The following is a 26,429-nucleotide window of genomic DNA, read 5'->3' as shown; positions in this document are numbered from 1 at the left end:
ATTTTCGTCTCTACACAAAAGGAAAAGAAAGTTGGGTTGAATAGAAATTTTCTAAGCCACGGACAACATAAAATACTATTATTTAAGATGATTTAATTCTCTCGCGCCGTTCTATAATCGTCTCATTTGGGTAGGAATGGTCTCAATTCTGACGGGAGGCGTCACTACCTCTTCCCGTTTGGCTACGGTTAACTTCTCCCTTTCGTCTTTTCTTGCTTCCGGGATACCCGACGATGGTCCGGCTTCCGCAGTTACGGGTATCAGTTCGATCATTTCCACGGCGTCCGGTTCTATTCGCTCTTCCCGTCGGAAAGAGGGGTAAGGACTCGCAGATCTTCGGGTTCCCATGCAGCGTAATAGTTTGCGGCATCCCCAAGCGATTAAAAGTGTCGCCAGAACAGTAACGCAAGAGGCTATGAGGATCGTGTTCCATGCTGAGACGGGATAGTTTAACACACTCGGTGTCGTCGAGAGAATATCCGTGTTAACTGATTTTATTTCTCGGCTTATATCTCGTAATTTCCATCCCGGAAATTCCAATGACCAATCGTGTTCGTTGGTTCGAAGGACGTTTAAGGTGACGTTTTCTTGGATATAGTCCCGTAGTATCTTCGCTTCCGTAAGATTGAGAACGTCCGGTATTGCTGGTATCACATAGTGGTTTCGGAGTGTAACTTTAAAGGAAGTCCGTGATTGGAAGTGTGACGTGAGTCGCACGCCGGGTACGTGGCCGGAACAAGTCATGGGCAACTTAAAGATTCCTGTGTTATTTAGCTTAATCATCGTAACTGGTGAACGTCGTGGGTTTCTCAGTTGACTACATTCGATGACTAAATTTAAAGGTGACGGGGTGGAGTATATCCAAGTTCCTTCCTCGTCGATACGGCGGAACACTGGTTTTGGATAAACTGACACCTTTCTTTTACACAGTCGGTTTACAGTTGGCTCGTCTGCCATGAATAAGGCGTATTCACACGATTGATACGGAAGCTTCCAGACTGCAACTTCCGGTGCGCAGATCGTGGTTAAGCCGTTTGTGCATTTTTGCAAGTTGTGGGCCTCCAATAGCATGTAAAGCTGCCGATTCCTGGACAAGGCGATGTACGGATATTCGGTTTGATAATGAGCAAATGTCTTCGAAATAGGGAAATAAGCGGGGAATTTCACTACCTCGTATAGATCAAAGTATCCTTCCGGAGTAATTAGTGGGAATTTTGCGAAAATTCTTAGTGTTGACGGAAGTGCTACAGCGGTAGTGGTTATCCATTGATAGTATTTAAAGACATTGTCTTCATTTAAAGTCTCGATCAGCGAAATCCCGCTGGGCAAGTGTTTGTTTACTTCCGTTAACGCCTCTACCAATTGTGACCTTGGCAGGAAATAGGAACTAAGTCGGTCGTTTTCTAGCATCTCTATCGCTTGTCTTAGGTTCGTGATGCCGATTCGGAATTCCATGACGGCATTTTCGGCGTATCGAAGTGCAGTACTCACGACGAATGTGTAACTGAATACCTGAAGTTCCTTATCTAAATAGTCCTGTCGTCGGATCATCATATCGATGTATTTCCGGTTGTCCTTGACCGCTTGAAGGGTTTGGTTCATGACGGTTGTCTGGGCGTCTAATATGTGTACAAACTTTTGTTGGTTGCGGGATAGTTTGTCTATCCTGCTATTCATTGTTTCCACCTCCTCCGAGGTAGCGGTTCCGAAAAGGAATTTTAAGATTTTCCCTCCGACGTCGATTAATCCTCGTTTTGCTCGAGAGGGATTTCCTAGGGTTACGGTGGATTTTAATTCGTTGTATTCCGCCTCGAAGTCGGCGAGGGATTGTTGTAAGTTTGTCAACTCCGCGTCGGCTAGAGTCCATAAGGGCTTCATGGGATCATCTTGCTTCTGTTTCCCTCTTCTGACGACCGGAGTTAAAGAGGACAGGTGACGATGTAATCCACGAAGGTAATTGTCATATTCTTCGAACGATATTTCGATAACCATGGTCCACTGGCTCGTGGTCATGAGGAAGTTTCCTTGGTGAAGAAATACGACACCTTTGGTCAAGGCGGGCACAATTGTTGACACTTCATACACAATGTAACTTATCAGCACGAACAAATATATTGTTACGGATTTTTCCATCGTCATCTATCAAAAAGGGAGTCTTACATTACTACTAGTCCCGGTTCGCGACAATTTGTTTAAATGAACACGCGTATTTACAATGGACCTCTCTCCGCTTAGGAGATGATAGCCTCTCTTTCGCAATAAAGAGGAGCTACCATTTACAATTACCAAATAATCCAGTCGGAGTGGGAGGTGGCAGCCGCGGGTGGCCCTCGCTTTGCTGAGTCATTTCGGCAGTCTCCGCTTCCCGCAACGCCCCCACTTCCGGCGGTATAATTCCCGACGATCTGGGAAGGACCCAGGGATATTCGCTTACTGGTCCTTGGCTTCGGAGAGCATAGTTGTGTGTAGGTTGGGACGGAGTTGCGGGTTGATCAACTCCTGTGCTTTCGGCAACGTTCGTGGTATCTAACCGGCTTTGATGCAGCGACTCTAAAATAATTTCATCCCAAGGGTCAACCGGTTCCGTCTGCGGTTGCGCTTCGGTTGGTATTGATGATTTTGCGTTTTGCGCGTCGGGGAGTTTTTCTCCTGCATCGGAGGGTACGAACTCCATCCTAGCGATTGCAGGCTTCAATCTATTAGCATGAGTATGCAATTTCTTCCCGGATTGGATGTGTTGGACTATGAAGTCTACGGGGCTCGTTTCCGCTATTATCCTATAGGGACCGTGCCATCGAGGCGCCAATTTTCGTTTCACTCCCGCGGGTGTAGCTACCTCATTAACGAAGACCCTGTCTCCGATTGAAAATTTGTATGGCTTGTGCTTACGTTGATGATAGGTATTTCTATCGTTCGCGGCCTTTTCCGCGTGTTCCTGAGCTAATTTATGAGCTGAGGTCATCCTCACTCTCAATTCGCTCGCGTAATTTTCGTTTATGTCATATCGGGGTCGATTCGGTTCAATGACGATATCAAAGGGGTAGGTCGGATCACGTCCGTACAGGAGGAAGAAAGGTGTCTCGTTGGTACTTGAGTGTACTGTAGTGTTGTACGCAAAGAGCGCATACGGGATCATCTCGTCCCAGTTTCTCTGATCCGCGTCGACGTAGTGCGTTAAAATGTCAATTAGTGTTTTATTTAATCGCTCAACCATTCCGTTGCACTGGGGATGATAAGCTGTGGTAAGGAGTCTTTCCACTTTCAATAGCTCGCAGACCTCCTTCATGACTTTGGAGACAAAATTGGATCCTCTGTCAGTGAGTAATTGTTTTGGGACCGAATGTCTAAGAATAATTTGCGTGACGAACGCTTTCGCCACTGTTTTCGCGGTAATATCGGGCAACGGAATCGCTTCTGCCCATCTAGAAAAGTGATCGATAAAGACCAATAGATATTTGTTGCCGCTACTAGTGATAGGAAGGGGACCCTGGATATCCAGTGCCGTGCGTTCGAAGAGCCTCGACACTCGAGGGAACGTCTGCAATGGGGCTTGATGTCCGTGTTGGGGCCTTTTCCTCACCGCACACTCTTGACAACTATCACAATAATGGGTGATGTTCTTATTCATCTCTGGCCAAAAGAACTGTGTCTGTAATTTCTTTCGCATCTTTTTCTTACCTACATGTCCCGAACTAGGGATATCGTGAAACAGTCTTAAAACGTAGTCTATCATAACCTGGGGTACGACTATTCTATCCCATTTCTCGTTTCTCTCGGGATTTTCTTTCCGGTGATAGAGTGTTTCGTCGGCGTCTAAGTAGTAATCTGCGATTTCTCGGTTTGTCTCCTGGGAGGACGAGTCTCTCAGTAATTGTTGTCTGATTCGCTTACAAAAGGGATCTTTTAATTGTTGCTCTTTTATCTGCACCTTACTGTATATAGGTTGCATTTCGCTGATCTTTGCCACGGGCATTCGACTTAGCGCGTCTGCGTTCGTGTGGGCCTTGCCTGGCTTATGGATTATTTCGAATTGATATTCTTGTAACGCCAAATTCCATCGACTAAGTCTCGAACTTTCGTCTTTAACATTAATAAGCCACCTAAGGGGTCTATGATCCGTTATTATTGTGAATTTTCTCCCGTAAAGATAGGGTCTAAAGTGTTTGATTGACCATATCACGGCCAAACATTCCTTTTCTGTGGTGCTGTAATTCCTTTCGGCTGGTTTTAACAGCCTACTCGCATATGCCACTGGGAGTTCTCCCCGTTCATCTTCCTGTGATAACACAGCGCCTATCGCGGTGTTTGAGGCATCTGTTGCTAACACAAAAGGACGGCCAAAATCTGGGGATCTTAATAGGGGTGCAGTTATCAAAATTTCCTTTAATTTTTCGAACGCGGTTTTGTGTTCCTCGGCCCAGTGGAACTTTACATCGTTCTTAAGTAAGTCCGAAAGGGGCTTTGAAATTTTTGCATATTGCGAAATGTGACGTCTATAGTACCCGGTCAGTCCCAGAAATGCTCTAACATCTCGCTCATTCTGAGGTTGGGGAAAATTTCTAACGCACTCGATCTTAGACGGGTCGGGCCGGATACCATCTTCCGACACTTCGTGCCCTAAAAACTTTATTCGCTGCCTCAGCAGCTGGCATTTTCGGGGCTTCAACTTCAGACCCGCTGTCGCCAGGCGCTGAAGGACAATTTCCATCCGTTCTAAGTGAGTTTCGAAGTCTGGGCTAAATACCAAGATGTCGTCCATGTAGACGAGGCAAATTTTGTTCTTCAGACCGCTTAATATTAAATCCGCACATCTTTGGAATGTCGCTGGGGCACAGGTAACGCCCATTGGCATCCGATTGTATTGGTAGTGCCCCGAGGGAGTACTAAACCCCGTCTTTTCTTTCGATTCGGGGCTCAAAGGCAACTGCCAAAATCCGCTTAAAGTATCCATGGAGGAAAAGTATCGCGATTTTCCCAGCAAACTCAATGACTCCTGGATATGGGGCAACGGGTACGGGTCTACCTTGGTAACTTTATTTAATTGTCTATAATCCACAACTAATCTGTAGCCTTGGGGCTTTTTTGCGACTAATAACGCAGGTGCCGACCAGGGGGAACTGGACGGTTCAACTACGCCGTTTTTGATCATATTTTCCACTATCTCATCCATTATTTCCCGTTGCGCGTATGGAATTCGGTACGGGGCACGACAAATAGGGGGACTGTTTCCAGTGTCTATTTTGTGCTCTACTAAATCACAATAGCCTAGATCGTAATCGTCTTTCGCGAATACTTGTCTGTATTTGTATAATAAATCTACCAAAGGGGTTAATTTGTCCTTTCCTACTTCGCTAAAATCGAATAAATTCGCAAATTGCACTCTAGTCAAATCGTCTGCATTTGATCGCGTCATCTTATTTTGTTCTGCGCTTTCTTTTGTTTCCTCTTCCGCTAAGAGGAAATTTCCCAACTTACTCCCTCTGTTTAATTTAACCGGTTGTGTTTTTACATTCATTATTCTAACGGGTACTTTACCAAATTGCCGTGTTTTAACTAACGTGCTAGCAATAAACACTCCCTCTCGCTCCTGAGGTGTTGGTTCAACAACTCCTAATTGACTTGTCAGCTGGTTGCGGACCTTCCCTTCTACAATGACTTCTGATCTTGGGGGAATAACGTAGTCGTTGACTAACGTTACTTCCTTAGGAGAATCGTCCTCTCCCCGTTCTAGGCTGTCAACCGTTATTTGTTTTAACTTCCCCCGTTTAGTCTTTCGCTTATATTTTTGTGTATGTTTATTTTTCCTCTTTATCCCCTTGCTTTCCAAAACTCTATTTTCGCTGTCGCTATTTAAGGGTAAACTTAAATCGTCTTTCGGCGGTACGCTTAGCTCGGCGCTTGGTTGCGTGCGATTGTCCTCGGTGATTTCCTTTAATTCCGAACCATTGTCGGGTTTTTTCATATCGGCTAATCCCCAAAACGTCACCGTGTCTCCTGAGGGGAAACTGAGCGTCGCGTTTTTAACCGAGATTGTAACGTCATATTTTTGGATAAAGTCCCTACCTAAGAGTCCATCGTTAGGCATAGTAATTTCGGGAGACACTAAATAACAGTCATGGAAAAAGGTCAAACGTCCGATTTGGAATTTTAACTTAAACTTTCCGAATGTCTCGATAACGTGTCCGGTAACACTTATTAACTCTACCATTCTAGTCTCCGCTTGCTGCAATTGCGCTGTGTCGGGAAATAGATCCCTAGAAATCAAGGTAACAGCTGCGCCCGTGTCTATCGTCAGCTGAACTTTCCTATTTTCTATCTCACAAATCATGGTACAAGGAGGTAATTCTCTACTTCTTGATTTATTGATTCCCGCTAATTGTGGTACGTCGGGACCTACTGACGGTCGATTTATTTCGCTGTTTCGGTCTCTAAATGCAACTGATGTGACTCTGTCGGGGTCTCGCGTTTGTTTATTGTCTACCGGTCTATTTTCAGGGGCAGGCAACGCTAAAAATCGAGGAGCGGCTACGTTGTTCGGTGTGCGCTCCATTTCGAAGCTACTTCCAGGCCAACCTGGACCGTAACGCGGGGGATAAAAGGGCAACGGGGCACCTTGTCGGTTGGTTTCGTATTCGAATTGTCTAAATCGCGCAGGGGAAAAGGGTATTTGTCCTGACCGACTAGCTCTAAAGGCGTTTGGCAGATTTCTAATGGGGGTTTGCCATTCGGGGGCTTCTTGATTCGCTCCCCACCTCCCGGGATACTGAGGAAAAGCGTTTCCCCCGTACCAGTCGAGTGGCGACGGCATATAACCTCCGTATTCTGCCCAATTAGGATTCATCGCGCGAAATTTTGGTGATCCATCCCCACTCCCTCTCCAAGGGGGCATTGGACCTTGTTCCGAATAGGGACCGTAGCAAGGATATCGCGCACGGGGTTGTCTTTGCAGATTGGCGGGCTGAGATCGCGAGGGAAATTGTTGCGGCGGGCGTCGCTGCGCATTCGGGGAATGCCGTGGATTTCGCATCCCATCATTCGCTCTATCAGTTCCTTGTGTCCGGTTTGTTCGCGAGGGCTCATCTGTTTGGAAATTGTTTATGGGCTTAGGCGCGGGCGATTGATCGAGTCTTTTCCCTATTGTCGCTAATTGCTTCGAAAGCTGCGCGATTTTTGCGTCGAGAGCCGATTCTCTTCGTGAGTTTGATTCTTCCGCCAGCGTGTCGTGGCTTTCCACTGCATCAGTGATGCCGGCAATTGAATTTCGCGTCTTTCCCGCCAATTGATCTATCGTTTCTTCGCGAATAGCTATTTTTAATGCATCAGCGAAAGTTTCTGGGTCATGAGTCATGACTCTTCTTTTTAGCTTGTCAGTTAAGCCATGCAGGAACTGAACGCGCAATTTCTCGTCCAGTTCACGCTGTTGGCAGCGTTTGATAATTGCGTTTTCCTCTTCGTTCGCACCCGTCTGATCTATGCTTGTCGCGCTAGCAAGGGACTGCAAGCGGACCGCGAATTCTTGGACCATCTCGTCTCTCTTTTGAGAGCATGTATGGAATTTCTGGACACGTATGCTGTATGGTTCTTGGTCAAAACGCTGGATCATCAGCTTCCGAAAAGTTTCAAAGTCCGTTACGCTCTTCATGCTGAGGTCTCGCCATGCAAAATCTCGGGCTACACCCGCGAGTTTGCACTTGGCTATGCTCAAGCACTGCCGAGGGGTCCATCCTGCCAGACTAGCAATCTCTCCTAACGTATCGAAGAAATCGGTGACGCGCCCTGATTCACCCGAAAACGTCGGGATCAATCCTCCAAACGCGGAAAAGGAGGGAAGAGAACCGCCACTGCCACCGTCACGAGGTCGCGTCGGGACACTCGCATCTGCCTCCATCGTTCGACCCACTTGTTAGAAAAACTCTTTGTCGGCGTAACCTACTAAAGTTTTGTGGGGCTATTAAATCCCGAGCTTCTGACACCAATGTAAGCTGCCGACATATGGGGGCAATTAGTTAATTGCACGTCAGGAAAAACCTAGGGACCGATCGTATGTGGGTGGTGGCGGCAGAGGCAAAGATGACAAGTGTCTTACAATAACCGTTTATTTTAACCTCAAAACAAACTTACAAGGTAGGCCTACAGTACAAGATGCGATCTAGATCGTCTGCGGCAGAAGGCGCTCCGGATGACGGCGATCGGAGAAGGCTGTCGGAGTCGTCGGTAAAGCCCCGGGGCAGTCGGGTAGGAGAGTCCGATGGGGTCGGTGACGGACGTCGGCGAAGGAGTAGGTGGCTGGTTGGAGTACCGTCGTCCACTTCCGGGTAGAAAGCTCCGTCGTCTCCCCTTCTGACCTTGATACGGGGGTTTTTATACGATTTTCCCCCGAATCTTCCCTCTTGATTGGTCTTAAGTCCCTTTTTCCTTTTTTCGATTGGTCAGTCTACTGTTTCTAAGCAAGACGAAAACCAAATTCGGCCGGGGACGGCGCCCGGGCGTTGACAGCTACTCACATAATTTACACAGTTTGCCCCCTCTCGCGGACATCGGGCTGAACCGATCCGCCAAACGTTCTGTGGCTGCCCCCCCCTTTCGCGACGATCCCGGGCTCATATGGTCTACAGGTGTCCTTGACCATCTGTCTCTCTTCTTTCTCCCCTTTTTTGTTAATTGTTTACATCTCGACTCTTGTATACGAGCACCGCGACATTCCCTTCGTCGTTTATTACCGCGTTGTGTTTGTTTTAGAAGAAATGCTTTACAGATGTCCGGTTTATAGCCCGATGCGCGTTCTTGCTCCGATTGACCTTCCGACATTTTCCCAATGTCGCCATCTTGTGAACAATCGAATATCCCGGGCGCGATTTGGGTCCTCACACAAACCTACCCTGCAACATTGTGGAAGAAACGAGTTGGGCGAAGCAAAGCACTTCACGTAAATTCGTAGAGAGATATATTTTGTTTCGTCGGTAGCTCAGCTGGTAGAGCGGTAGACTGTAGTGGCATAGCTATCCATAGGTCGGTGGTTCAAATCCGCCTCGACGGACGTGATTTTTTTTTCACGTCCGGCGTCAAAACGTATGAGAACCAATTCGCAACTTCGCGATTTCGACATGTATCGAGAACACGCGGTGCGACGAACTCGCCCTGCGAGAGTTTAGATTTTATTTCATTTTTTTCATTGCAGACGTCCCGATCGAAGGCTAGTGTTAAATTCATAAACGAAAGTTAGTAATTTACAATTAATATAATTGAAAAGGAAGCAAAATTTTATTTCATTTATGAAATTTTTATGAAACTAAGTCTAGTGAGTGGCCACGCGTTTTGTTCTCCTCTACATAGAAGAGTCGAATGCAACGGATAATCACGTGACACTCGGAAAGTCACACTGCAGACTTAGCTATAGTGAGATGACGACATACCACGCATCACGAGTCCTATCTCTCACAGCAGTCTACAGCTTCTAAACCGATCAAGTGATGCTCCGGACAGACTTCGTACAGTGCGTTCGTTAATATCAGTCGCTTCGCCTCCACGAGCGTGCAATTGTAGACGTTTCGGAAGGTGAAAAATAGGATAAGATGACCCTATTCGCAGTGTCGGGACGGCAGGATATAGCCGTTCAAAAAATTCTTATAAAATACCTGGACCATTTCGTGAAGTCGTAGAATTTTCACGAGTAGTTGGGTTCTCCAACTTTGTTTTGGAATATCCTTTAGTTCTCGAGAATTTACAATAAAAGAAAGAAAATTAAAATAAATATGAAATTTTAGACGGCCATCTATCGACATAAATCGAATTTAAATCTCCCGCCGTCATCTGATTGGTTAAAAAAATTAATATTCCTAATTGGCTCGCGTCAGAAAAAAGTAGGTGTGACTTCTGTAAATGACGCTATCGGGAGTGCACCGATGCGACCGGAAAAAGTAAACAGCCTACGTCATTAGTCTAACGGTCCTTGTCTGACCTACTTTTCGTAGAATCAACATTGGAGTAAGCTGTAGTAAAAGCGTAGTAGTTTATAGTAAAACGGTCTTCTCTAATATTCATAGTACTTTGTAAAGCTCGGATTTCAATTTAATAAGTATTATTTAGTTCAGAAACATTATAAATACATCATTAAGTAGGAGAATAACGAAAAACTTTATTTTTTAGTATAATACAATTTACAAAATCGAAAGTTCGTATATCGTAATATTATAAAAAACTACATCGAAACATACAAAGTCACCTAATTTACTTAAATTCAGTTCATTATACAACTGTAGATACTCTTGCCTTCCTCAGTTTCCTCAAAACAAAACTCGAAAACTTCAATTAATTCTATAAATATTTAAGCGCCATTACTATTCGAATTAACTGTAATTACAAATATAACTGAAAAATATTTTCGACATAAACCCTAGGCAATAATTATCAAAACAAAATTCTTCAAGTATAAATTTTTCTGATCGAGTAATATGTAATAATAGTTTTATCTATTACTCTTGCCATATTCAACTTTCTATGTTCACATCCATTTAGTTTCATCTAATTACACTTTAAATGTAAAAAAATCTACCAACAAATAAGTTTTCTAATAAAGATACTACTTGCTAATTAAAGTTTGTATTCTTCTTTGACGTAGTTCTACGTTTTAGCACTAAATTGGTAGACATGTCTAAATAACACGCTTATAAACACTAAATGCCATAAATGTTTCGAAATTAGAACTAGATAATTATATGCACAAATAAATTTACATGCCTTCATTTACATCCAAACAAAGATCAGTTCTCCCAAATTGTCGAAAAATAAATTATTTTCAACTTTTCTTTCTGAATTTAGAAGTAATTCACAGTAAACTTTATGCCTTAAAATATCCATTGCAATCAACGCAAAATGTATGAATCCACGTAATAAAAAATTATCGCAGTGAACTTCGAAAAAACGAGAAACACAGAATTATTAAACCGCACTTTACGAAATCTGGCGCGAACTGTCGTATACAATAAACAAAACGAAAATGCTCTTGTCCAATGTCATCACGTGACAAAAAGTTTCTAAATAAACGCTAAAAGTTTTAAAGAATTCTTTCACAAAAACCGATGAATTTAATTAATACACAATAACTAAATCTGCTTAATAAAGGTTAATAATTTTCCATTATAATTATGCAAATTAGATATAAAAAAGATCATCGCGCAAATTCTCCCGCGAACCATGGATGACTCTTACGTCATCTGGATTGAAGTTTCCTGCAAAATACTAAAAATATTTATATAATTCTTTTACTAATCCAGTCAAATTTAAATAATATAAAATGTCTAGATCTGTTTAATAAAGATTATCACAAATATTATTACAAATATGCAAATTAGATATGAGATAGGTCACTAGGAAATCTCCCGCCAAGATAAAAATAGCTTTCGGTCACGTGTTCACCAAGAAATATGTTTAAAATTTAATTTTTCAGCTTACATAAACCGTACAATAAATGAGTATTTCTTCGAAAGAAGTCGATATACACGAATAAATAATAATTATTTAATAATGCTTTTATCCATTTTAAATTGATATTGTAAAAATTAAGCCATTTAATCTGTGTGGCTTTTATAATTTAGAGTTTCCGAGTATTTTACTGTGAAATTCAATTTAGTAAACAGAAACAAAGTTAGGTTATTAAGTATAAACAGCACAATACGATAATTTATACGTAAGTTGAGTGTAAATACAGAAAAAAAATCGAATTATATCAAAGATGGGAGAAACAAGCTTACATCCCCAGAACAGAGCTTATAATTCGTTGTTATTTTCAGCCTGTTTCTACTTCGACTGTTTTTTGTTGGTAAAAAGTTAATGTTTTAAGATGTTCTTAGTGAAGAAACATAAAAGTATCGAAATATAATATTCACACACACAAAAATATTCATGTATGTCGACATTAGAAATTTGAAATCAATTATAGAATGTCCTGGATAGAGATATCGTGTGATTGTCTGTTTCTTCTGTCTTATTTTGTTTTTCTACGTGAAAATAAGATATCTTTTATAACTATTGATAATATAAACATTTTGTTTCTTTATATATTACTTCAATTACAGCTGCAAACTTTAACACATGGAGCATGTGAGAAAGTATTATTGTATAGATTATTACATTTTTATGAATACACCTGAGACTCGTGACAATATAGGCCTATATTAACCTACTTTAAGTGTCAATATTTTATTTAGAATCATTTTAAACGTTATTATTACATCAAATTATGAAATGGAATGTTCCAAGTATAGGAGTAAGAGGGAGGGGAAAGAAGCCATGCGTGGGGAAAAAATGAGTTTTTATCTAAATTATAATAAAATTTACTTATATTTACGAGAAATATTGATAATTTTCTTCTGGAGAAATGTATCTTGATAAAATTAATTATCTATATGAATGAAACTTTCAATAATACATTAGATACAATGACTGACGTTCCTTTCTTACCCTTTCTGTAGTATGTCTTATTATTAAACATACTTTCCTAGATTATAATGTGTAAAAAAAAAAAATGGAAAATTCTGTTAATTTGTAAACGCAGATACTATCACATAACAAGCATACTGTATCCTCTCTATATTTAAAGTCAGTTATTCGCGTTTGAATTTTTCTAAATAAACCCGTTTAATCCGTAATTTATTTGACAGAAAGAAATTGTTTATGGCCGTATTTCATTTATATAATGTTTTTCTCGTGATATTATTTCTAATATCGGAAAAAAATATACATTTCTAATATGGACATACATCAATATTTTTAATTCTGAATATTATATTTCGATACTTTTATCTTTCTTCACTAACAACAAAGTACTTTTATTTTAAAAAAATAAGTTTTTACCAACAGAAAACAGTCAAAGTAGGAACAGGCTGAAATTGACAACAAATTATAAGCTCTGTTCTAGGGATGTAAGCTTGTTTGTCCCCATCTTTGATATAATTCGTTTTTTTCTTTATTTTCACTCAATTTACGTAAAAATTATTCTATTGTCCTGTTTATAACTAATAGCTTGTCTTTGTTTCTGTTTACTAAATGGAATTTCACAGTAAAATATTCGGAAACTAAATTATAAAAGCCAAACAAATTAAATAGCTTAATTTTTACAATATCCACTTAAAATGGATAAAAGCATTATTGCATATTTATTATTTATTCGTGCATATCGACGTCTTTCGAAGAAATAATCATTTATTGTAGAGTTTTTATAAGCTGAAAATTATTCTGTCGTCTTTGATGAAATTTGTTACAATTTACTTATTTTTACAGAAACATTAAATTTTAAACGATGACATTAGTTAAAATGTATTAATTTGTACACAAACATTAAATTTAAGGCGTATTTCTTGGTGATCACGTGACCGAAAGCTATTTTTATTTTGGCGGGAATTTTCCCACAGTGATCTTTGTCATATCTAATTTGCATATTAATGATAGTATATTACAAAACTTTATTAAACAAATCTAGACATTTTATATTATTTAAATTCGACTGGATTAGTAAAATAATTATATAAAAATTTTCACTATTTTGCAGGAAACTTCAATCCAGATGACGTAAGAGTCATCCCTGGTTCGCGGGAGAATTTGCGCGATGATCTTTTTTATATCTTATTTGCATAATTATAATGGAAAATTATTAATCTTTATTAAACAGATCTAGTTATTGTGTATTAATTAAATTCATCGGATTTTATGAAAGAATTTTGAAAAACTTTTAGCTTTTATTCAAAAACTTTTCGTCATGTGATGAAATTATTCACAGGTGCATTAAAATATGAATCAGTTCGTGGGAAAATTTTGTACAGTGGAGTCTGGTGTATCTGTGTTTCTGGTTTTTTCGAAGTTCACTGCGAGAATTTTTTATTACGTGGATTCGTACATTTTGCGTTGTTTTTAACGGATAAAAGGTGGAAATTTTACTCTGAATATAGAACTTGTTTTTCAGAATATGCTACTTTACAAAAAGAAAAGTTGAAAATAATTTATTTTTCAACAATTTGGGAAAACTGACTTTTGGATATAACATATGGATTTACATGAAAGTATGTATTATTGGGCTACTAATTTATTTATGTTTATGTGTATTGTTGTACTGTAACTTACTTTGTTTTACTACGTTAGAGAAAGTAGGTCACACGTTGGATTTCTGACATAAAACTGTCGGCTTTTTCAGAGTGAAGCGGACCTTCTCAATGAAGTGTGTTTTAGGGAAGTTGTGCATTTTTTTTTCTGATGCATGCCAATGATGAAAATTGTTTTTAAAATTAAATATCGATCAATGACGATAACATATGTTATAAATGTGAAAATGAATATAAAAATATTTCTACATTTCTTTATTGTTTTGTTGTTTCTTATAGATTAATTCATTTAAATTTATTATATGTGAAGTAAGTTTATTTACAAAATTCTAATATTTTAATCCGCTTTAATATTTCGGTGTAAATTTGAACAACGAATTTTAAAATTTTAAATAAAAGATATACTGAAATTTTCTTTTATTTACAATGATTACGTCACTTCTACAGAAAGTAGAACACGAGACGACCTTCACCCACATTTCAGTCTGGGGGGAAAGGCCGCCAGTTGTAGTCATAACAACCTTTACGTCTTCTATTGTTGTGGATGAAATTCGTTAACTGTCAATTACATTTTCTTGAATTTGATTCGCAGGTTGGAAAAAATCGTCATTACTTAAATGCCTAAAACTTTAAAAAATTTTATAAAATTGAAAATAAATTCAAAAGTTTTGAAAAAATCGTATCGGATGGAAAATCAAAAAAGAATTTAATATAAATTTGAAAAAAAAAATTTTAGCAAAAAATTACCGCGAAAAAAATTCATATATAAAAAAATTATGTGACAATAAAGAACGATTTTTTCTTTACAAGACGTAACTGTTTAAAAATTTTTTTTCCTAAACGGAAACGAGAAAAACGCGTGGGAAAATTCTTAAAAAAACTCCCACGGTTTATCTCCACAACTAACTGGTAGAGCCGAGTACGACTGTTCCACTGTTAAGAGGCGTTAATATCAGTCGCTTCGCCTCCACGAGCGTGCAATTGTAGACGTTTCGGAAGGTGAAAAATAGGATAAGATGACCCTATTCGCAGTGTCGGGACGGCAGGATTTATGATTTCAAAATATGCATTTTTAGAGATAAATTTCACAAGAGGGGTTTCAATTGTAAAATTCAACCGCCAAATGAGTTGTCTGGCTGACAGAGCATTCAAAGTAGCCACAAAAACATTAGAATGGTGGCTACAGTCAGTGCCGTAACTAGGCAGGTGCAACAGGTGCACCCGCACAGGGCCCACTTGGAAGGGGAGCCCAAAATGCATGTATTTGTTTTATTATTTCTTCAAATCTAATTAATCAAGGGGCCTAAATGCGAGTTCTTGCACAGGGCACAAGATTGGCTAGTTACGGCACTGGCTACAGTTGTAAAAATGATAGTTACGTACTGGTACATAATAATTAACATGCGCTTTTACAACTTGTAAACTTTCATTCCTGAAACGGTATGGACTATAACGGACAATATGTGAGACTTGGAAAATGCCATGTTGCTTTTCACCGCAACAACCCGTTTTTACTATGTGATGGTGCGCACTCCAGCCGAAATATAGGAACATGATGTTCCGCAGGAATTTTTAAATGGGTTCCGCGCGCGCCCAGCAACAATAAAATCCCGCAGCTGTAACTGCAGTCGAGCATTTAACACTTCGCAGGCGATTTGAAGAATAGGAAAAGCCGCAATACGAGATGTTCTTGTGGCCTAATGGATAAGGCATCGGTCTCCTAAAGCGGAAAGCAATACGGTTTTCTAACGGCGCCAACTGAATTTTTACACCCGCTCACAGTTCTTATTTCTCATTCCGAAATTGAAATGCCGACAGAATTTTAGTTACGCTAAATGTTTGCTGGAGCACAGGACGTTATCTACAATCTTCGGACTGGTTTCGTTTGGAATGCGCAACGGTACTTTTTTAAAACTCTTTCCGCCCTGTGGGCACTAAGAGGGCCTTTTTTTTAGCAGGCCCATTATGCGTTCCGCCAGGCGGTGAAGGACGGGGCCTGACATATCTGGACGGACCACTTCCCAAAAATTCCTGGGGATTTTTCGACCCGTTCGAATTCGATCACGGGTCCTGATAGGTCGGTGATGATTCTGATGTGGGTACAATGACAATTCTCAATACAATATTGAATGGCAGATTTTATTGCGAATAACTCTGCCTGAAAGACGAAGCAGTGTTCCCCCAAAGGAAACTGCCTATGGGATGATTTAGTGTCATCCTGGTAGACAGTACATTTTCGTTCACTTTTGAGCCATCAGTTTAGATGACGATATACATAAAGTATATTAACAAGTGCTTGATCGCATTCTCGAAGAAATACAACTCAGATGGCATGTATATCTTCTCTCAACTGCTCATTACGAAACAGATACAGTGTCTGTTTTAAAGAAATTCGGAATACGTTATGTCAGCAGACAACTCATTTACGAAAATGGGTAGTCTCCCGAAAATGAAGTGGAACTGAAACAGCGCATCAAGCCCAAACTCAGTCAATTTAATTTAGAGCGCTTTCGACTCTCGTCAGCGTCAACACTAAGATCAGAAAAACTGCTCACTGAGGACAAGATTTCATAATAGAAATGAATTTTGTGAATTTTGTTTTCCCGGATGAACTTATTGTAAGAATACAGAAGTTTGATTTTTGTGCAGATTTTTTGTTTACACGCCAAAAAATCTGCACAATCTATTTTCTGTTGTTTTCCTGATTTTATTAAATGAGGAAAACGAAATAAAATACTTTTGTTGCCTTAAATTGTGACGTTAACACCCGAATGTTAATGTCACAAATTATTAGGAAGCTAACTCATCTACGTCATAATTTATAACTTTAAACACTACATACGGTTTATATATAATATATATACGTACGTGTATGTGTGTGTGTGTTTTAATTAACCGGTAAGTAATATTTTTAATATACAATAAAGAACAAATTAATAATTATTGCTACATCAGAACAAATTAATAAAACATAATAATAACATAATAAAAAAGTAAACTTAAATATATTTTATAAATTTATTGTCGAACGGAGTCGTAACATTCTACGAAAGTTCATAGTCAAATCTTGAAGTTTCGCAAGAAGTATTTTCTTTGACTTTTTTTTATTTCAAATTTTTTTGATAAGTCTACAATAGACTTCCTTTTTTGAATACAAAAATACCTCACTTCCTTGTAATAAGTCTATTGTTATTCAAAATTTCAAGTCAGCCTGGGAGGCAATTTAATTCAATAGCTTTATTGAATTAGATCTCTAATCTCTACTTTACAAGAAGGTGGTTTCTTTGCAATTAAAACTTCCCGTCAACACAGACAGCGATGAATATAAGGCACTCAGAACCTGTAACAATATTTACAAAATTATTATATATGTTATGGACTAACTTGTAAGCGATTAATACGAGTATTAGAATAATGCCCGGTTATTGTCAATAATGAGAAACAAAATCAGTATTCAATTTCAAGTGTTTTAACATAATTTATCAGATTGACCGATCGTTATGAATACTGCTATAATCTGGTGGAGCCAAGTGTAATAATACGTTGAGAAGTGATCATCCAACATACACTAGAGTCGGCTAGACCATCACCACTCGCATCTGAGTTGCAGTTTAATATCGAATTTTAAATTCATGCGACCAGTACTTAATCTTGTGCAAGATTTTAATTTTATTTTTGCCTCTTAAAATAGTGATTTCTTCTTTGAAAAAGGTAACGATTGGGATTACGAAACAATCATTAAGTGATATGAATAATCGCTTCAACAACCGATTAAACAAGTTAATGGCAGAAAAATGGCCAGAACAGTCAAATTAAAAAAAAAAAAAAAAATCAGCGTGTTTGTTAATGATCAAAAAGTGAGTCAAAAATCAAAATGACTTCTGTGTTACCAGAAGAATATTAGCGTTTACGTAGATAGGACGTTGTATCTGTCGGAGAAACAGAATAATTAATTGTGCCTGTAAAAGAAGATAGTGGATTAAATATTATGTTCACACTAGGGTTTCTCATTTCCCAGTCTTTTGCTTGTCCCGGGATTCCGGGATAAAAGTGAACTGTTTCCCGGGAAATCCCGGAATAGAATTAATTATTTTTAAGATATAAAAATTATTTTGAAATCAAATGATATAATTATTTTTCGTTTTTTAAAATAATTTAATACGTTCCGCAACCTCCAAAATCATATTAATAATGCTGTGTAAGATGTATATTAAAAATTACCTTTGAATTACATAGAAATGTTCACAAATAGAAAAAATTTATTAAAGTTTGCTGGAAACTGCATACAACAACAACAACTCAATTCAAAGCACTTTGTTGTTGTTGTAATAACAAAGTGCTTTGAATTGAGTTGAAAATTTAAAGAATAAAATGAACTTAGATCAAATTTCTAAGTTAGAAGATAATTTTCAATATTTAAATAAAACATAATATAAAATATTATTGTAAATTTTTATAATAAGATTTTAAAAAGCAAAGATGGTCAATATTCCGATCACTCAATCTGGTTCTTATTTTAGTAATGAAAAGTCTCGCTACCGAGAATGCGTTTTTCGACTTAATTGATGTGGGTTGAATCGTCTTTAATACATTTAAGAGAAGACAGTGTTATGTGTTTTTTCACCTGTAGCCTGGAAGATTTCTAGTTCGTTTTCGAGATTGTAGTGTGTTTTTTGCTTTCTAGTATTCTTGATTTGTCTTCCTTCGCTTTAATAGCGGCATCGAGCTTATATCCTGACAATTCGGCAGTTCGTTTGGCTTTAATAATCAGGTTTATGAAGAAAAACTTCATAAACCTGTACCTGTATACCTCGTACTCGTTTGTATTCTTTCCCAATTTGCACAACCTGGCGTTACGCAGTTATTGAAGCTACTGGGCGTGGTTAAAAATTAAGACAGCATAATCCAAATACCCAAAATATAATGTTGATGATACAGTAAGGATTTGTGTGCCAGAGGTAGATCGAGCTCGCAGTGATGGAGAAAATATTTTAGGTGTCGTTGTTTCGATTGAAGATAAAACCTTTACAAACTTGGTATCAATCACGGTATATTAAATCTATTATATTTCAAAATTCAATTTACTGTTTGTAAAGAAAACTTTATTTCTGTTGGAGATGTACCGGATGCAAAAATTTCTCATAGAGACGATACAAGAATGTCATCAAAGATTGCGAGTTTGTTTTAAAATACTTTGAAATAATTCACAAAAAAATAAATAATTCTTAATGAAAAAAGTGGAATTTTTTAATCAAATTGTTCAGAAAATGTAGCTGTATTTATAATGTCTGGTCAATTTAATAAATTAATAAATATTTATCAGACTGCGTGCCCATTTTAGTCATTATTCACAATGGCTGGGGCATCATAAACACTGCCCTATTAATCACTTGATCTGTAACATATATACCTAAAGAGATTTATATATTTACTACGGTTTGTAAACTATACACGCAGTTATAAATGATATTTTTATAAGTTTAATAAATTCAAACAGAATATATTGAACGAACTTACTCGAATAAAGAAGTTTTTTTAACATAAAAGAATCCGCCGATGCTTATTCCAAATGGGGTTTTACCGTATCTTTTCATAAAGTTCAGCATCTTTTAAAGAAAAAAACAAGTTCAATAATATTAAATTTATACACGGATAGAAAGAATTTGAGTGTATTTGTAATACCTTCATTTTGGTTTCTAACGGTAAATCGGCAGAACACAATTTATCAATTTCAATGAATTTTCCGTACAGCTTGGAAAATTAAAATAATTATCATAAACAAAAATTGTAAAATTGGTATATAAATTACATTGTAATTGATGAATCGATTTCAATATTATATTATATTACATTTATATTAGGAATGTGTTTAATATACTTACCGAGTTTAAATACAGCATGAATGAAACGAGCAATACATCTTATTTTGTTTTTACATGATTCTGATTTAACACAAATTACGAAGTGAAACTTTATTTTTAGTCTATTCGATTTGTTATAATTTTGATTAGAAAATAAATTTCTGAGAATGTCCCTAATTATATTTATCAGTTCCATTTTTTTAACACGTAAATCTGTTCTTCGGGAATGTATTCACTGGTAGAGGAGAATTAGGATATATAAGTTACTATCAGGTAACCAAAGCAATGATGTCGTTTATAAAATGTGAATAAAAATGCTTGTATTTTTGGTTTAAAATAGTTACCTTTACGTTCAATTATACTTTCCTAATGGTATGGAGGTTTGAAAATACTATTTATAGCATTAATAATTGAGTTTCTTCCTCTTTTATAGCTGCGTGGTTTGTAAATTGTTTTCTACGCGTATGATCATCCAAAGATTTTTTTAAAAATGTGGTAATTCGACGGTGATAAGTGAACAGAATAGGAAGGATGAGGTAACAGCTCCCATCCTAATTCATTGTTTTCTTTCTTGTAATTTCTGCAATGTGTGGTTGAGCGTTCTCTTGTAAAACCAAAAACACTTCGATGATTCGTCAAAGATGACTGTTTTAGCTTTAATTTGTCATATACTCTTCGTAGCTGCTCACTGCACAAATCTGCTGTGACGAACAATACCCTTCGAACTCCACCAAACAGAAAGATTTTTTTCGATGATATCCAAGTTTGATTTTACGTATTTCAACGTGTTTATACACTTACGTACAAAGTATAAAATTTTAATATAAACAATAGAATAATTTTATTGAAGAAATGAGTTTCTTGAGTTGTTCAATAATTATAAGATTTAACTTAATATTGTTAATATTATAATTAACAGATTAATATTAAACTTAAAATGATATTTCCGAGGTTATTTATGGAAGAATGCCCTTAATAACCAGAATGCTCTACTTTGTTTACGATTACTTTGAAAACTCTGTCCGTTATCGATTCAATCAACTTTTGAAAAAACCTTGAGAAATTTTTTTGCTTTTAATGATTGCAGTCTTCAGTTCTGTGGTGTCATCATATTGTTTTTAATTTGCGTACACTGATTTGACCAGAAGTCCCAGACATTCTCCGTAGAGTTCAATTCCTGTGACATGACTGGTCAATCCGTGACTTGAACTCCGTTGGTCAGAAACCATTCCCAGGTATCGTTGGCGGTATGGAAGGAAGCGTTATCTTATTGGAAATGCCATTGATGACACCTACTCTTTCTCCAAACGAAAGTAATAGCATTTCTAGCAGCTGGATGTATTCTTTAACACTATGCCTTTCCTGAGGAAAGGCATCATTTGTTTTCCCTCGCTCTCGAAAGTCCCAGCTATTTGTCATTTAAAGTAGATTTTCTCTGCTTTTTTTAAATTATGCAAATAGTATGGTAACCATCACATCTAAATTAAACTTTTTCTCATCTGACCACATTAGATTTTTTCACTCTTTATTTCAGGTAATGTGATTTCTGGTCAAAGTCAGTCTAGCAGCAATGTGTTTGTCTGTAAGCATTAGTTTCGGCTTTCTTTTGGAAAATTTGATACGATTGGCAACATGAACTAAGTTCCAAACTGTTCCCAAACTTACTCCCTATTCGGTTTCTGCAGTAATATTTCTAAGAAAACTTTGTTCTATTCGTAATTTCCCTTAAAATTACTCGTTTCTTACGACAAGTAAATTTTTGTGGCCTTCCGGAACTATTTTTAACGCTATATTCCTCGCCTAACATCAAATAATTCCTAATCACTCAAATCGATCTTTCTGTTTTTTTTTTTTTTTTTTTTTTTTTTTTAGCGATAGAATTGCATAAAAACAATAACAGAAATCGTAGTTTAGATGACTTGGGTTCGTAGATATTCAGTTAGACATATTTAAAAATTAAGTTGAAAAAAATATATGCGAATTAAATTTTGAGTTTTTCTTATCATTATTGATCATTTAAAAGTCTTTTTCTTATGAGTAATTAGCCTGCTAATTAATTCAGAATCGTATAAGAAATAAGAAATTATATCGTTACTGTGTAAGAAATAAATGACAACTATCAGACAACCATAACTCGTAGAACTTTCAACTTATTAATAAAAAGTTGTGTGTTCTGATCTTTACTGAATACACTGTAAATAATTCTGTCGTATTTTTCTATAATTATTCTTAACCTAGAACCATAAAACTATTTCTAACCTTATCTTTTGTAATTATAAATATTATAATTTTTCATAAAATACGACAGTTTTAAAGAATTTTTCATAAAATTCTTTAAAACTGTCGTATTTTTCGTATTCGCCATATTTTTTTAAATTTTATTGTATTCCCATTAATTAGAAACAACTTACAAATAGCTTCGAATGGAGATTCGTGTTACAACAGCAACAATTGTCGGCCGTAGCCGATAAAAGTGATTAGAAAAACTATGCCAAGTCGCTTCTCATCTGATATTTCTCGTAGGCAGAGCCGTAACTAGGATATGGCCAACGTGGCCCCCGCCATAGGCGCCGATTTAATAAAGGCGCCAACGAGAAGGTTTCGGAATAATATGTATTCGAAATTAATAACACAAAAACACTTCTACATTTATATTTATATAGTATTTATGATCTGTAATTTCTACGTACATATATTTCAAAAATAAACCACCATTTTTATTTTTATTTAATAACAAAAATTAAAAAGGCGCCATTTTGGTTAATGTTACCTTAGGTAGCCAAGATGGCGGCTCGTCTCCGATCCCAGCAATCAGAAGACAGGGAACAGTAGGGACGCACGTTCTAACCTAACCTAACCTATTCTAATAAATTACCATAATTATTAGCAACCAAATTATTAGAATAGGTTAGGTTAGGTTAGCCACCACTATTCCAACCCCATTTCTTCCATTCCTGTTTGCACTGCTATAAAACAATTTACATCCATCTCCAAGTTCCTTCGCCTTGTCTCCCCTCCACCTCGTTTCTTGCACGCACAGTACATCAATCCTCCTTCTCCGCATCATATCCACCACCTCCATTCCTCTTCCCGTCATACTTCCCACATTCAGTGTTCCCACTCTCAACACCTTTTCCTCATGTAGGGCTTGCTTCTTTAACCTCATCCGCCACTGGTGAGGTAGCCCTTGCCCACTTTTCGCAGTTTAGTAGTGGTGGCTGGCAAGTGGAGGTGCGAGGTACTAGAGGTGTACAGGAGAGGTGATAGGATGATGCGAATGAAACTGAGTTTTGGAGATGATCTACTTGTGGTGTTTAGTGTGTACGCACCCCAGGTAGGATGTGCAACAGAGGAGAAAGAATGTTTTTGGAGTGAATTGGATGAAGAAATGAGGACACTGGAAGGAGGGGAGAGAGTAATTGTGGGAGGTGACTTCAATGGACACATAGGGGGCGGAACATAGGCTATGAAAGGATCCATGGAGGCCATGGGGTTGGGGAACCCAACAAGGAGGGGGAGAGTATATTGGGTTTTGCTGTGGCTTTTGATCTGGGGATTGTGAATTCGTTTTTCACCAAGCAGGAAAGTCATCTGATAACTTTCAACAGTGGGCCTCATAGTTCGCAGATTGACTATATCCTTACTAGACGAGAGCACCTTGCGACGGTGATAAACTGTAAGGTTATACCAACAGATCAGGTATCGGCGCAACATCGGTTGATGTGCATAGACATGAAGTTAAGAATGTATAGGAAAAGTGGAAATACACAGATGAAGAAAATCAAGTGGTTTCGTTTGAGGGAGGAGAGGGCGAGGGCGGAGTATGTGGAGAGGGTGCTGCTACAAATCTCGCAAGAATGGGAGGGGGTGCAGGACTGGTGGGCATATAATGCCCAGGCTATCAGGAACTGTGCGGAGGAGGTGCTTGGTGTAACATCTGGAAAGATTAGGGTGCAAAAGGAAGGTTGGTGGTGGAATGAAAATGTGCAACAAGTTGTTCAGGTAAAGAAGGAGGCAAAACGGAAGTGGGACAGGTCACGTACTGAGGAAGATAGATTTGCGTATAAAACGGCAAAGCGTGAAGCTAAGAGAGTAGTGGCACAGGCAAAGGCAGGAGCATATGCGAATTTATACGAGGAGTTGGATACAAGGGAAGGACAGAAGAAAATATATCGTTTAGCCAAAATCAGGAATAGGGCAACGAAGGACATCTCGCATGTAAGGCAGATCAAGGACACAACGGGGACGGTCCTTCGAAGGGAGAACGATATACGAGAAGGATGGAGGGCATACTTTGAGGGACTTTTGAATACAGAGAATGAAACAAAGAACAGAGAGGAAGGAAGCCAAAACATGGGCATGGTACAGATGGTAACCAGAGAAGAAGTAAAAAGGGCCCTAAAGAGGATGAAGAACGGTAAAGCGGAGGGCCCAGATGGAATTCCTGTAGAGGTGTGGAAGTCATTGGGGAGGAAGGGCATTGACCTGCTATGGGACCTATTCAAAAAAGTCTCTGAGCAGGAGGAAATACCTAACGAATGGAGAGAAAGTATACTTGTACCTATCTACAAAGGAAAAGGGGATGTTCAAGAGTGTAAAAACTATAGAGGAATAAAGTTGATGTCCCACACGATGAAGATTTTGGAAAGGGTTTTAGACGGAAGGTTGAGAGCAGAGGTGACCATTGCAGGAGAGCAATTTGGATTCATGCCAGGACGGTCAACAGTCGATGCCATTTTTGCCCTTCGGCAAATGTTGGAAAAATATTGGGAGAAGCAAACCCAGCTGCATATGGCATTCATTGACCTGGAGAAAGCTTATGATACGGTGCCTAGACAAGAACTCTGGAGGTGTCTAAGGGAAAAGCTAGTTCCTGAAAAGTATGTTAGATTGATACAGGAACTGTATAGGGATGTGGCCACAAAGGTTAGGAGCTGTGTTGGAGTGTCCCGGTGCCTCAAGGTGGGAGTTGGTTTACATCAGGGTCAGCACTGAGCCCCTTCTTGTTTAACATGCTGATGGAGGTGATCACGGACGGGGTCAGAGAAGAGGCGCCTTGGACCATGTTGTATGCAGATGATATCGTTCTGTGCGCCGAGACTAAAGAGGAGCTGAGGGTTAAATTGGAAAGGTGGTTGGGCACGTTGGAAGGGAGGGGCTTGAGGGTGAGTAGGAGTAAAACAGTGTATATGTGTAGTGGGGAGGTGGATGGTGCCCGGGAGAGGGATCTGGAGTTGAGGGGAGACGTATTTCGCAGAGTCAATACCTTTAAGTACCTGGGGTCAACTGTGGCGGAGGATGGAGGTGTGGATAAGGAGGTGACAGGCAGGATTCAGGCTGGCTGGAGGAATTGGAGGGATATGTCAGGTGTGTTATGTGATAAGAGGGTGCCGCTTAGGTTGAAAGGGAAAGTTTATCGGGTGGTGGTGAGACCAGCTATGCTGTATGCTATTGAGACTGTGAGCTTGAGGAAAACCCATGTCAAAAGGATGGAGGTGGCGGAGATGAGGATGCTCCGCTGGATGTGTGGGGTTACGAGAAGGGATCACATTCGAAATGAATGTGTGAGGGGGACTGTGAAAGTTACGAACATAGAAGCAAAGATACAGGAGGCAAGGTTGAAGTGGTTTGGTCATGTGGTACGAAGAGAAGAAGAGTATGTGGGAAGAAGGGTTATGCAGATGTCAGTGAGGGGGAGGAGGAGGCGGGGACGACCGCGGAGACGGTGGATGGATCTTGTGGCGGAGGACTTGAGAGGGAGGCATCTGAATGTGGAGGCAGCCCAAGACAGGGAGCAGTGGAGGCGACTCATCAGAAACAGCGACCCTACATAGAGTGGGAAAAGCTGAGGAAGAAGAAGAAGTTAGGTTAGGTTAGAACGTGCGTCCCATTGTTTCCTTGCTGGAATTAGAGACGAGCCGCTATCTTGGCTACCTAAGGTAACATTAACCGCCATTTTTATTCTTAGCCATAGGCGTCCAGAATTCTAGTTACGGCACTGATAATAGCAAAGGTAGAGAGTGGGCAGATGTCTGATGTTGCTGGGCAGTATGGCTCGAACAGGTCTATAGTAGGCCACAGTTCAATCTTATCTAAGAAAGATACCGTATAATCAAGAAGACTCAAGCAGAGTAAGAAGTAAAAAACATCACATCTGAGAAATAAAACACATTAAAGAGCTCATAATGGAACCTGAAATTGATCTGACGACAGAAGAGCGCCAAGAACTCTTGAATGAAGAACACCAAGAAACTAGGCAAAATTTTTCTTCTGAAAAAGATGATTAATGCCAATGCAATATCTGCTATTAAAGATCTTTTGAAGAAGTGGGAGGATGTCAGAACAACGGTCATCAAATGGCACCAAACCAGGTTGATGTTAATAGGCTTGGGGATCTCTACAATTACAATGCTATTAATTACTTCCGAAAAATCTTGAAGAGAGAAAAGCAATTGACATTAGACAGATTCTTTAA

General features: G+C 38.7%; 1 protein-coding gene and 1 non-coding gene across 2 annotated transcripts; both read left to right on the top strand.

The window, feature by feature from the left end:
* Positions 1-8,954: 8,954 nt before the first annotated feature.
* Positions 8,955-9,037, top strand: TRNAY-GUA (transfer RNA tyrosine (anticodon GUA)). The gene is given in 2 exon segments: positions 8,955-8,991; positions 9,002-9,037. It is a non-coding gene; the product is annotated as a tRNA-Tyr (tRNA).
* Positions 9,038-24,966: 15,929 nt separating this feature from the next.
* LOC136972343 (uncharacterized) lies at positions 24,967-25,990 on the top strand. The gene is made up of 3 exons (XM_067266899.1): positions 24,967-25,413; positions 25,524-25,821; positions 25,923-25,990. The coding sequence occupies exons 1-3, from the start codon at positions 24,967-24,969 to the stop codon at positions 25,988-25,990; spliced, it is 813 nt and encodes a 270-aa protein (XP_067123000.1).
* Positions 25,991-26,429: the final 439 nt, after the last annotated feature.

Source organism: Centruroides vittatus, unplaced genomic scaffold (assembly GCF_030686945.1).
Source record: "Centruroides vittatus isolate TY-2023 unplaced genomic scaffold, ASM3068694v2 contig_290, whole genome shotgun sequence".
Taxonomy (NCBI): Eukaryota; Metazoa; Arthropoda; class Arachnida; order Scorpiones; family Buthidae; genus Centruroides; species Centruroides vittatus.
The sequence above is the reverse complement of the archived record's forward strand: the minus strand, read 5'-3'. Positions and strand labels throughout refer to the sequence as shown.